This window comes from Dendrobates tinctorius, unplaced genomic scaffold (assembly GCF_039654945.1).
Source record: "Dendrobates tinctorius isolate UK_male_01 unplaced genomic scaffold, ASM3965494v1 ptg000174l, whole genome shotgun sequence".
Classification (NCBI taxonomy): Eukaryota; Metazoa; Chordata; class Amphibia; order Anura; family Dendrobatidae; genus Dendrobates; species Dendrobates tinctorius.
Genome location: NW_027361841.1, coordinates 4,449,080 through 4,462,999, shown reverse-complemented (window position 1 = coordinate 4,462,999; position 13,920 = coordinate 4,449,080). Strand labels below are relative to the sequence as shown.

Here is a 13,920-nt window from a genome sequence, read left to right as displayed (position 1 = left end):
CGCTTCACAAGGTTCTATTCGAACCTGTTTGTAGTGCCGGAAAAAAAAAAAAACGGCGCAGCTCGACCCATCTTGGTTCTCAAGCCGCTCAACAAAAGGGTCCGCCTTCGCCACTTCCGCATGGAGTCGCTTCGCTCGGTCATCGCTTCCATGGAGGAGCAGGAATTCATGTGCTCAATAGACATCCAAGATGCCTATTTACATGTTCCAATTTTCTCCGGACATCAGAAGTTACTGCGTCTCGCGATTCGGCAGCACCACTACCAGTTCGTCGCACTGCCCTTCGGTCTTGCCACCGCTCCCAGAGTCTTCACTAAGATCATGGCTGCGTTGTTGGCTTCATTGAAGGTCAGAGGTCTCGTTCTTTTCCCGTACCTCGACGATATTCTGATCAAAGCTCCCTCATTTCAACAGGCTCACCAAAGTTTGTCAATCGTCCTGGACACTCTTTCCAATTTCGGGTGGATCATCAACAGGAAAAAGTCCTCTCTGATTCCTACCCAACCTCTGGTCTTTCTAGGCGGCCTACGGTTCGACACTCGTCGGTCAAGGGTCTTTCTCCCACAAGAGAAGTTTCTCTCCCTGCAGCAGGAAGTACGATCGCTGCAGATCACACGACTCCCGTCCCTCCGTAAAGCCATGAGGGTCCTGGGAAAGATGGTGGCGGCGATAGAGGCAGTTCCCTTTGTCCAATTTCACGCCAGACCTCTCCTGCAGGCCATTCTGTCGAGGTGGAACAGATCGCCTCTGTCCCTGGATTGCCCTGTTCATCTTTCATACCGGATCAAGCGGTCCCTCAACTGGTGGTTGACGTCGCCTCTCATTCTATCGGGTCGTTCCTTTCTTCCCATTCACTGGCAGATAGTAACAGCAGATGCCAGTCTCCTCGGCTGGGGGGCAGTGTTCCGCAACCACACGGTTCAGGGCCGATGGTCGGATCGGGATTCAGCTCTGCCGATCAACGTCCTAGAGATTCGAGCGATCCATCTGGCTCTCGTTCACTGGGAGAAACTCCTCAAGGGACTGCCTGTCCGGATTCAGACAGACAATGCCACAGCGGTGGCGTATGTCAACCGCCAAGGGGGGACACAGAGTGTCTCAGCTCTGGCCGAGGTGTCCAAGATTCTTCTTTGGGCGGAGATCTCCGTTCCGACAATCTCCGCGGTACACATTCCCGGCGTAGACAACTGGGCCGCCGATTTTCTCAGCCGGGAGGGCCTCGCGGCGGGGGAGTGGTCCCTACATCCGGAGGTGTTTCTTCTGCTCTTCCGTCGGTGGGGCACCCCGGACGTAGACCTCCTGGCGTCTCGCCTCAACAGGAAAGTCCCACAGATTGTTTCCAGGTCTCGAGATACTCTGGCAGTGGGCGCCGACACTCTGGCCGTTCCTTGGTCGCAGTTCGAACTCCCCTACCTGTTCCCTCCCCTGCCTCTTCTGCCCAAGCTGTTGAAGATCAAGGCAGAAGGAATTCCAGTCATTCTCCTTGCCCCGAATTGGCCCAGAAGGTCTTGGTTCGCGGACATTGTCAACCTTCTCGCGGACGCCCCCTGGAAGCTTCCAGACAGAACAGATCTGCTGTCTCAAGGTCCGATTTGCCACCCCAATTCTCGGCCGCTCATTTTAACGGCGTTGCTGTTGAGACCGAGGTTTTGAAACAAGCAGGATTTTCCAACCAAGTAATTCAGGCCATGATCCGAGCCAGAAAGCCATCTTCTTCCAAGATCTACTACCGTACTTGGAAGGCCTATTTCACTTGGTGTGAGTCCTATGGCTTCGCGCCCATGTCTTTTTCGCTCCCTTCAATCCTAGCGTTTCTTCAGGCAGGACTGGATGCGGGGCTTGCCCTCAGTTCCTTGAAAGGTCAGGTTTCGGCACTGTCCATTTTGTTTCAAAAGACGTTGGCTTCCTGTCCTCAGGTCAAGACCTTTCTTCAGGGCGTGGCTCACACTGTTCCGCCGTACCGGGCGCCCGTGGATCCATGGGACCTTAATCTGGTTCTAGGGGTTCTGCAAGGTCCTCCCTTTGAACCTATCAGAGATATTTCCCTTTCTCTCCTTTCTTGGAAGGTAGCCTTTCTGGTGGCCATCACTTCCGTCCGGCGCGTATCGGAATTGGCAGCTCTTTCTTGCCAATCTCCCTTCCTGGTACTTCACCATGATAAGGTGGTTCTACAGCCTCCGCCCTCTTTCCATCCGAAGGTGGTGTCTTCGTTTCACCTCAAGGAGGAGATCGTTCTGCCGTCCTTCTGTCCGAGTCCCGCTCATTCCCGAGAGCGGTCCTTCAACAAGCTGGATCTGGTTAGGGCGATAAGGGTCTATCTGTCTAGGACGACTCCCTTCCGAAAGACAGTCGCTTTTCATTATTCCAGACGGGGCGCGGAAAGGTCTCCCGGCGTCAAAGGCCACTGTTGCTCGCTGGATCAAATCGGCAATTTTGGCAGCCTACCGAGTTAAGCGTCGCGGAGCCCCTCCGGGATCAGGGCCCACTCTACTCGGGCAGTGGGTGCCTCCTGGGCGGTACGCCACAGAGCTTCTGTGCTGCAGCTTTACAAAGCTGCATCCTGCTCATCGGTTCACACGTTTGTGAAATGCTGCAGAGTCCACACCTACGCTTCGGCGGACGCCAGCCTAGGTAGAAGGATTCTGCAGGCGACGGTGGTGAGTCCGCTGGCCTGATGGAAGTTTGTTTCCCACCCCAGGGACTGCTTTGGGACGTCCCATGGTCTCTGTGTCCCCCAATAAGGCGAACGAGAAAACTGGATTTTTAAGTTGCTTACCGTAAAATCTGTTTCTCGGAGCCTTCATTGGGGGACACAGCACCCTCCCAAGTTCTACAACTCCTGTCCTTATGTTTGTTGGTTATTTACAGTTGAGTTGTCTGTTCTGTTTTTCAATCTATTCTGTTGCTTCTCCTACTGCTTTCTCACTAACTGAGGAATTCCCTGCCGGTCGGTGGGGTGTACACTGCGGAGGAGGAGCTAACCTTTTTTGTGCATAGTGTCAGCCTCCTAGTGGCAGCAGCATACACCCATGGTCTCTGTGTCCCCCAATGAAGGCTCCGAGAAACAGATTTTACGGTAAGCAACTTAAAAATCCTGTTTTCTTAGTAGTTTTTTTCAAATATGATTTATTTTTTTTATTTAAAGGGGTTGCCCAAAACTGTGTTATTTTTAGGCACCCCCAACATTCATCTGTTATCAGTCACTTCAATAAGAGTTGAGTACTTGGGAATGGCCAGTACACGGTGTATGAAGACTTGCTCTTCTGGCCCCACAAACTATTTACATCCGGTCAGAACTGAAAATGGTTGATCAGTTGGGGTCCTCAGTGTTAGACACCACACCAGTCTGACACCTCAGGATGGGTCATCTCTATCACTGGCTTGGACCACCCTGTTAATGTTAATTGGAAAGAGAGACAAGCGAACTTATATGACCCAGTATATGGTAGAGGAAGTTGGGCTGAGGTGGGGGGGTGCACACATAACCAAGTTCTGCATGTCACACCCCTGTTATATGCCCGTAGAGTATACAGCTGCTGCAGTCACACACACCCACGGATGAAAGGAAAGCTTAATCTGCAAATATATTGGGGAGTAAAAGGAGATGGACGTTTCTGGTGGACTGCACTGCTTTTGTCAACCAGAAAAGTCCATATTCTTTTACTCCTCAATGTTAATAGGAAAGTATAACTGCCGTTCTGTGAGTAATGATGCTGTTCGCTATGAATATAAATTCTGCTCTAATAATAGCCCCCAGACTATCAGTCAATGGCCACAGCCCTGGTCTCGCATCGACAGCATTGCAGCCGATCACTAAAGTTGGCAGCTTTGCCGTTGAACTCATTGATTGGTTGGAGCGCTGTTCAAGTGACATCAGTGCTGTAGCCGATTAACAAGGACCAGAGAGGCAACCCTGGGGATCCGGGAAGGGAAATAAAATTCAGATTGTTGTGTTATACACCACTGATGCGACAGCTCCTTTAGGGTGTTGGACAAGCTATAGGGATTCTCTGGTTGTATGTGTATATTGGTGAACATTCATACTCTTTCTAGTAAATGACAGTGAACATTCATATTTTGCAGATGAAGACTGTGCTGATGGATTATTTGATGATTATCCATTGAATCATTTGAAGCACAAAATTCTAAAAGACGACAAATGGACATCGGAAAATCTGTCTGTAAGCTGTGGTGATAAGCCCTCAGCGATCTGCACTATTACCCCGGGGCCTATTGGTGCTGTAGATAATTTCTTAGAGTGTGAAGAATCCAATGGAGAGGATGAGGAGGAGGAGGAAGAAGCAGAGGACCTGAAATTGGTAAATACAGAGACAAGAGCACCATCAGAATCCACAGATCACTATGAAATGAATAGAATACCTGAACAATTGCCAGCCACTACCACCATGGCAGAAAACATTTTGCCCCAATGGAATTTCTTCTTTAAATCACCTCCTGTTGAAGGAGACAACCCAGAAACTTCTGAGGATGAAAGGGAAAAAAATTCTCAGTCACCAAAAATGTTCAGTGACTCTGATGACTCAACTCATATATCGTCTGTAAACTCCTCCCAGTCGACCCACATCTCTGAACAAGGTAGCCAAGGGTGGGACAGTCAGGCGGACACCGTGCTCCTGTCTTCTCAAGAGCGGAGAGCTGCTGACCTGTCCTGTATGACTGGAGGGGCTTCTCTGCTCACCGCTGCTACACTGACTGGAGAAGCCAATCTGCAAAGAGTACGAGGCGATGGCGAGAATGGAGAAAGAGGGACAAGTGACATCCGAGAATGTAAGCGAAGCCTACCAACAGGGAACCAAGGAGAACTTCATGCTGATGGCAGAGCAGATTCTCAGAGTTCTTCTGAATTTGAGATTCCATGTACGCCTGAAGCTGAGCAGCCACATCCTGAGAAACTGCACCATCTGTATGAGCGCCTGGCTTCAGGGGACGTGAACTTGTGCCTTCCATGTAAACCATTCATTCCCTAGCCATTCTAAGGTTATGTCTATCACTTTATCATTCAGTACTGTTATTTTATCTCCAGCTGGAAGAAAACACTTATTTGTGGGGCCATACATTTATCAAGTGTTGAGTTACGTTATATAGTTTTTGTGCCTTACCTTCCTGTGACTAAATGATATAGTAATGACAACCACATTTGTTATATGAAAATAGTAAAATGAAGTGTATATTTCTGAAGCAAGGAGCAGGGCTCTACACAGGTGACTCGGATATATAGAAAGGTGTGTAATTATCTGCCACAGCTCGGGGAATACTGAATCAGCAAATAATTATTGTAGAAGCAAACATTCACACAATTTTCCAATATATTTTCTCTGTCACTTGCTCCTAATTCTCCAGGGCTCTGCTTGCAATCATTCAGAAAGAAATTTCATATAAGAGGCCTAAGATCTGACCATGCATGGTTATGATAGATACTCATGCGCTTGGCCGATCACTGCCCTGATGGCCGCGCTGTACTACACTATGCACCTTTTTCACATGACCAGGACAGATTTTAATCCACTGGCAAACAATGACTTTTCCTATTGAATGACAGCAAGTGGAGAGCCTGAAAATGATCAGAATTTGATGCAGTATATTATATTCCAAGTTTTGTAATTGCTAAAATCATACTACAACTCTCGTCCATTTCTATCAAGGTTTCTAGTAAAAACAAAGTTTACATAAATGGTGTGTATTTGCAGATTTTGCTCTCGGCAAAAATTTTGCGTGTGGGCCCCAAGTCGTCATAACTTTCACACTAGAAATCTGGTGTGAAAAGCTGCAAAGTTTTTGTACAGTGTGAGTGTTTACTCTATTTTCGCCCAACTTCTACATAGTGACCAAAGAGGGGTGGGGATGCATAATCCCCCAGTAGTCAGATTCATAACGAGCAGCAGCATGCTGTACACCACTAATCTTACTCTAGTCTCAGATTTGTGGCAAGGGGCACAGAAAGGCTCTTAAAGAAGCTTTAAAAAGTTGCTCAAAATGTTGTGATTCTTGCCGTTTGTTTTCACATCCGTTTTGCCTGGCTACACCAAAATTGGATTAGGCAAGCTGAGACACTCCTTACACCAAAAAGCATACTCTGGTCAACGACAGGAGTAAAAATTGTGGCAAGGCGCACTGAGGACTAAACTACTTGTCAATTGTTGGAGGATGGGGAAAAATAACAAAACCTCTTGAGTACTAGTTTCAATAGGAGTTTATTGGATATCTATGAAGCAGGGTCCATATTTCGACAGTACTCAAGCCTCGTGCAAGCCTGCATGGCTGTTGAATTTGGGTTAGAAGACCTGAAATCTGTACAAGCATTTAATAATTTAGTGAGCAGAAATCATGGCACAGTACTACTGATTTTCCTGCATCCACACAGTTAAAACTTCCATACAGAATTCGGTCAAATCTGTCTGTTCAGGACACGCATGCACAGTTCAGCTGAGTGTCCTTTCCATCTGCATTTATTTTTGAAAATATTGAACATTTTCCAAAAATAAAACTAATAAAAAAGAAAATTTCACAATTTTCCAACTTTGAGTTTTAGTGCCTACATGTCTTGGTCAACTAGGGGTTACCGACTGGCAGCAAAGTTTACAGATGAAATACAGTGACTCAGCAGTTCAAAACAACATATATACTGGCCATAAGAGTAATTATGTCAAATAGTGCATATATATTGGACACCAACCTGGCAGAGTGTGGGCTTTCGGGTTTCTGTTGTAATATTATGGATGAGCCATTGTTTATTTAGCCTTTTTTTGGGGGAGTTTTACCGCACCAATTTGTAAACAGCAGTCAGTAATGTGATAGGAACAAAATGGACAATGCCCACATCTATAGTTACCCTTTGGGGCCATAGAGCCAAGCCAGTTATTATGTGGACTATCCATGCGGTTATGCACAAGAATATCTTTTAAACTAGTGCTTTTCCTGCATGCAAATAAGGGTCCCCTCTTTGCTACCTCCAATAAATCATCATCATGACTCAAAATCTGCCAATTTTTGGGAACCGCAGATCTAATGGCACCATCCATTGGACCATAATTGAAAGAAAAAAACATACTCTTCTCATCCGTATTACGTTTCCCCTTGTCTCTCACCCCACTTGAAGAATCCTGATTGATTCTGGTATGTGTTTCTTCAAGCAGTTTACCGGGATAACCCCCTTTCCAAAAACCTCCTACACAAATCCCGGGATTGATTAACATAACCCATATTGGTATTATTAATTTGTTTCAACCTAAGAAACTAACTATATGGGAGGGAATTCTTCATGTAAGGGGGTGATAACTCATAATGTAGCATGGCATTTGTGGAGGACGGTTTACGATAAACTGTAGTACAAAGAGAACCACTCCTGATTTCCTAAAATACGTCCAAAAACTCTATTGAATTACCCCCAAATTTTGATGTAAATGACATATTAATGTCATTTGAATTATTGAGGTATGAAACAAAATCGCTGAAGGTATCTGGTGGACCGTCCAACACCATAAATATATCGTCCACATATCAAATATATAGTTTGATGTGCTTCAGATATACATTGTTGTGTGAATAGACATACCCATTTTCAAACAAAGCCAAAAAAAGATTGGTGAAAATACATGCCACCGAAATCCCCATAGCAGTCCTAACCTGTTGCAAATACCATGTGTCCTGGAACCTAAATGCATTGTGCCTCAGGATAAAATAAATCCCCTCGCACACAAAATCAACAAAAGTGGCATCTTTCTCTGTTGTAACCAAAATTGCTCTCAAAACATCAACCCCCAACTTTTGAGGAATCTTGGTATATAAATTTTCCACATCAATGGAAACCAAGAAAAAGCCAGGCTGCCACAAAAAAAATCATTGACAACATCCAAAAAATTGTTGATATCTTTTATGTACGAGGGGATATCACTGAGAAGAGGACACAACAGCCAGTCCATGTACTGGGACGGGCTCAGTAAGAGACCCTATCCCAGATACAAAGGGTCGGCCGGGAGGACAAGACATGGATTTGTGCACCTTGAGAATGCAATACCAGTATGGTTTTCTGGGGAACTCCGGCAGCGGTCTCTCCGCCATCCTTTTAGAATCGACACCCAACTCAACATATTTCCTTAAAAAGGAGAGAAGATCGTTCTTAACCCCTTTTTCCCCCCCAAGGGTGGTTTGCACGTTAATGACCGAGCCAATTTTTACAATTCTGACCACTGTCCCTTTATGAGGTAATAACTCTGGAACAGTTCCATGGATCCCGGTGATTCTGACATTTTCTCGTGAAATATTGTACTTCATGTTAGTGGTAAAATTTAATTCATATAACTTGCGTTTATTTGTGAAAACAATGGAAATTTGGAGAAAATTTTGAAAATTTCGCAATTTTCCAAATTTGAATTTTTATGCCCTTAAATCACAGCGATATGGCACACAAAAAGTAACATCTCCCACATGTTTACTTTACATCAGCACAATTTTGAAACCAAAATTTTTTTTTTTTTTGTTAGGAAGTTATAAAAGTTAAAAGTTGACCAGTGATTTCTCATTTTTACAACACTTTTAATTTTAGGGACCACATCATATTTGAAGTCACTTTGAGGGGTCTATATGATGGAAAATACCCAAAAGTGATACCGTTCTAAAAACTGCACCCCTGACGGTACTCAAAACCACATTCAAGAAGTTTATTAGCCCTTCAGGTGCTTCACAGGAATTTTTTGAATTTAAAAAAAAAAAAAAAATGAACATTTAACTTTTTTACACAAAAAATTACTTCAGATCCAATTTTTTTTCTTTTACCAATGGTAACAGGAAAAATTGGACTGCAAAGGTTATTCTGCAATTTGTCCTGAGTACGCTGATACCTGATATGTGGGGGGGACCACTGTTTCTGCGCATGACAGAGCTTGGAAGGAAACAAGCGCCGTTAGACTTTTTCAATGCAAAATTGTCTGGAATTGAGATCGGGCGCCATGTCACGTTTGGAGAGCCCCTGATGTGCCTAAACAGTGGAAACCCCCCCCCCCCCCACAAGTGACCCCATTTTGGAAACTAGACCCCCCAAAGAACTTATCTAGATGTGTGGCGAGCACTTTGAACCCCCAAATGCCACTCAGAAGTTTATAACGCCCGGATGTGAAAATAAAAAAATCATTTTTTACACAAACATGATCTTTTAGTCCCCATTTTTTTTTATTTTCCCAAGGGTAACAGGAGAAATTTGACCCCAAAAGTTGTTGTACAATTTCTTAGGTACGTTGATACCCCATATGTGGGAGAAAACTACTGTATGGGCACACGTCGGGGCTCGTAAGGGAAGTAGTGACGTTTTGGAATGCAGACTTTGATGGAATGGTCTGCGGGTGTCATGTCGCATTTGGAGAGCCCCAGATGTGCCTAAACTGTGGATACCCCCCAAAAGTGACCCCATTTTGGAAACTAGACCCCCCAAGAAACTTATCTAGATGTGTGGTGCTTTTCTAGCACTTAGAGGCTCTGTATATGGAGTCTCACCATGTGGCTAAGCAGTATTGTATAGCCACATATGGGGTATTTCTACATTCAGCAGAAATTGTGGGACAAATTTTGGGGCCATTTTTACCCATTACCGAGTATGAAAATTTAAAATCTGGGGCTAAAAATCTTGGTGATAAAAACGGAATTATTTTTTCCAGGACGTCCACCTGACAGCACCATGGAGGACGTCGTCCTCCTCCTTACAGGGACAAGAAAGCACACGAGAGGTTAAAAGGTCATGTCCCACCCCCTCTCCTTCATTTTTTTTTCCTGTCCCTGCACGGAGGGACACACGAGAACTTACCGGAGGGGCTCAGGGGATCATGCGGCCAGTCCAATCCTTCCCCTGTCAAGAGGTCCCGGGGCCGAAACTCTCTGACGGGGAGTCCATCTGCTCCAAAGGCCAGGAGCAGGACGACGCTCCTGGAGGGAGCCGTTCCTCCCTATGGGAGGCTCTCGGCTCCAGGACTCACCGCCATAGCAGGCGATGGTCGGCTCCCCGTAGGCGGCTGGCCAAGCGGGCACCGGCAGAAGGATGGCGCGGTCGGTGCTGGGAGGCAGGAGCTGCGGCTCCAGCAGACCGCCATGACAGGCGTAGGTTGGCCCCCCACAGGCGGCGGGCTGAGCGGGCACCGGCAGGAGAATGGCGCCGGGAGGTAGGAGCGATGTCTCCAACAGACCGCCACAGCAGGCGGGGGTCGGCTTCCCGCAGGCGGCAGGCCGAGCGGGCACCAACAGGAGGACGGCGCGGTTGGCGCCGGGAGGGGAGCGACGGCTCCAACAGACCGCCATAGCAGGCGGGAGGCGGCTCCCTGCAAGCGGCTGGCTGAGCGGGCACCGGCGACAGGAGCATAGCGTGGTCGCGCGCAGGCGCAGCCCGGGCAGGAAGTGGAGGAGGTGGCCTATCGCGAGAGGTCGCGCGTCACATCCGGTGACGTCACACGCCGGCCTTGAATCCCAGCGCGCGCTCCTGAGGTCCACAGCGCTCTGCAGAATCACGCCAGGATGGAAGGCAACGCTCCAGCAGGTGGAGGGGTAAGCGCATAGCACAGACCACCCTCCCCCACCCATCCCCACAGCCCAGATCTGAGTAGGTGCCCCCTTCTGTATTATTAGGAGAAGGGAACCCTGGCAGAATCCCCCTCGGGGGTGAAGGACCCGGCAAAAGCCACCTCCAAATCGGTCCGATGCCCCATATGCAGGGTAAAGCTGCCAGACACCTATAACAAGACCCTATGCGGACCCTGTACCTCAAGGGTCATAGGCGAGGAACAGTCATCCCTCCTTGCCGAAATGAGATCGCTAATAAGGGAGGAAGTTCAGGCCTCTACAGCCAGCCTCGCACGGCGTCAGTCCCCCAGCCCAGGGCCGAGTCGCAAGCGTCCAAGGTGGGAAGCAGACCCAGTTTCGGAAGCAAGCCCTAGTGAGGAGTCCGACTTCCGGGATTCAGATCAGGAGGAAGAAGGCGAGATCCTGGGGGATAGACAGGATCAGAGCAGGAAGTACCTGTTCAGACTGGAGGACACGGACGAGTTGGTCCAGGCAGTCAGAAATACTATGCAAATAGAGGAAGTCCCTAAACCACAGTCCAGACAGGACTTAATGTTTGGAGGACTAGTGGCCCGGAAACAGGTAGTGTTCCCCGTAAGTGAACACATCAAAACAATGGTCCAGGAGGAGTGGAGAGAGGCAGAGCGTCGGTTGATACTCTCCTGAGACTTTAAAAATAGACTGCCTTTTGATCCCGAGGAAACACGGGCATGGGAGGAAGTCCCTAAAATAGATGTTCCAGTCACCAAGGTTACCAAAAAGACGGCCATCCCATTCGAGGACTCATCAGGTCTCCGAGACCCGATGGATAGGAAGGCGGACATCTTGTTAAAGAGAACATGGGAGACGTCGGCGGCTCTTATTAGGGCCAACATAGCAGCCACCTCGGTGGCCAGGTCTATGTTTTTGTGGATGGGGCAGTTGGAGGAACACCTAACCAACAAGACCCCTAGATCAGAGATCCTAGCATCACTTCCTCTCATGAAATCAGCCACGGCATTCCTGTCGGATACGTCGACTGAATCAGTAAGGTTTGCAGCCAGAAACAGCTACCTCTCTAATGCGGCCCAAAGAGCAGTCTGGCTTAAATCCTGGTCGGGGGATAACGCTTCTAAAACAAAGCTATGCACCATCCCCTTCTTGGGCCTGAGGGTATTTGGTCCAGCCCTAGATAACATTCTAGAGCTAGTGTCCGATAAAAATAAGGGATTCCCGGAGGAAAAACCCAGGCGGCCCCAGTCCTTTCGGAGAGGCTCCTTCTCTAGGAGACAGACTGACTTCAGGGGTCGGGCAAGGTCCAATAGAAACTCCTATAAGGGCTCCTTCAGCCAAGGTGGGAGGAACAGGGGTCCCCCATTCACATCAACATCTAGATCGAGGAGGCAATGACGCCATAGGTATTGGGGGGAGACTTCGCCACTTCGCAGCAAACTGGTCCCGGGTCACCCACAATCAGTGGGTCCTCAGAACCATTGCGGAAGGCTACAGGATAGAGCTTTATGCACCTCCCCCCAACAGATATATTGCCCCCACTGTCGTCCTGGATGACTCCACAATGTGGACGGATCTACAGGACATGGTAAACTCAAAGGTCATAGTACCAGTTCCCCCGACGGAAAGAGGAAGAGGGCACTACTTTTCCCTGTTTTCGATCACAAAACCATTGGGCGAGGCCCGTACCATCATAAACCTGAAACCACTAAATGCCTGGGACTTGTACAAGAGATTCCGGATGGAATCGATCCGATCCGCAATCCTAATAGACAGGGACGCCGTCATGTGCACCCTAGACCTAAAAAAGGCATACAACCAGGTCCCTATCCATCCCTCATCCCAGAGTCTACTAAGGTTCGCGGTCAGTTTACCAGCCCGGACCTGCCACTTCCAGTTCCAGTGTCTTCCATTTGGGTTGGCCTCAGCTCCCAGAATCTTTACAAAGCTGGTGGTAGAGGTGGTGGCCTACCTGAGAGATCAGGTTATCGTGATCATTCCATATCTAGACGACTTCCTATTGGTGGCAAGATCAAAAGAAGCGCTCATTCGAGACAGGAACCGAGCAACTACCGTAATGGAGTCCCTTGGCTGGGTGATCAATTGGGAGAAGTCGGACCTCAAGCCAGACACCAGGAAAGTATTTCTCGGAGTCCTTCTAGACTCAGCCGACAGAATATCCTGGCTACCCGAGCAGAAGCAAAGGACTATTCAGGCCAGAACCAGAAACCTGTTGAGGCGTCAATGCTCCATAAGAGAGGCAATGGAGGTCTTGGGCCTCATGACGGCCTGCATCCAGTGTGTCCGATGGGCCCAATTCCACTCAAGATCATTACAGAGAGTGATCCTCGCAAAGTGGGACAGAAGGCTGCCAGAACGAGTAATGGAGTCCCTTCGGTGGTGGACACAGTCCAGAAACCTTCAGGTGGGCGTACTATGGACAACCTCTCCATACGTGGTAGTCACCACAGACACCAGTCAGTGGGGATGGGGAGCCCACATAGAAGGGAAGATCTTCCAAGGGAAATGGCCAGTAGACATCAGGACCAGATCCTCCAATTTCAGAGAGCTCTTCGCGGTCTGGGAAGCCTTGCGGAGAAACCAGTCGGTACTAAAGAATCGTCACGTCCGCATACTATCCGACAATATAACGGCAGTGGCATTCCTGAAGCACCAGGGAGGGCCCAGACATCAACCACTACAGACCCTGGCGGGAAAAATATTCGCTTGGGCGGAACGAACAGTCCGATCAGTGACCGCAGTACACCTAGAAGGTTCTCAGAACGAAGTAGCAGACTACTTGAGCAGACAACGTATCCACCCGACAGAGTGGGAACTGAACCTAGAAATCTTCGACCATCTTTGTCAACGTTGGGGGACCCCCAGTATAGATCTTTTTGCAAGCCGAAAGAACTCGAAGGTCCCCAGATTCTACTCCCTGAATCCGACGGACCACCCGGAAGGCGTAGACGCCCTGAGCCAAACTTGGGGAGAATCCCTCTCTTATGCGTTCCCACCACTGGCTCTCATACCGGCAGTGCTCAGGAAGATACGCGTGGACCACGCGAGAGTGATGTTGATCTTCCATACTGGCCGAAGAGAAGCTGGTTTCCCCTTCTAGGAGCTATGGCAGTAGGAGATCCAGTCGAGCTACTCCCGTGGAAGGACATCGTCCACCAGGGTCCGATCCAACACCCGAACCCAGCAAGACTCCACCTATCGGCTTGGATCCTGAGAGGGACATCCTGAAGGCAAAGGGATTGTCGGATCAGGTCATATCCACCCTACAGGCCAGTAGGAAACCGGTGACATCCGCAATCTATCAAAAGATATGGAAAAGATTCTGTCTGGAGGGTGGCAGGTCCGATC

At 48.3% G+C, this 13,920-nt stretch overlaps 1 protein-coding gene across 4 annotated transcripts in view; it reads left to right on the top strand.

The window, feature by feature from the left end:
• The window catches only part of DCLRE1C (DNA cross-link repair 1C), an 87,820-nt gene extending 82,128 nt beyond the window's left edge, over positions 1-5,692 (top strand). For all 4 annotated transcript variants that reach the window (XM_073551290.1, XM_073551291.1, XM_073551292.1 and 1 more), the window contains one exon: positions 4,084-5,692. In XM_073551290.1, coding sequence (XP_073407391.1) covers positions 4,084-4,988 — 905 coding nt within the window. In that variant the 3' untranslated portion in view covers positions 4,989-5,692. The remainder of the gene's footprint in view (positions 1-4,083) is intronic.
• The last annotated feature ends 8,228 nt before the right edge of the window (positions 5,693-13,920 follow it).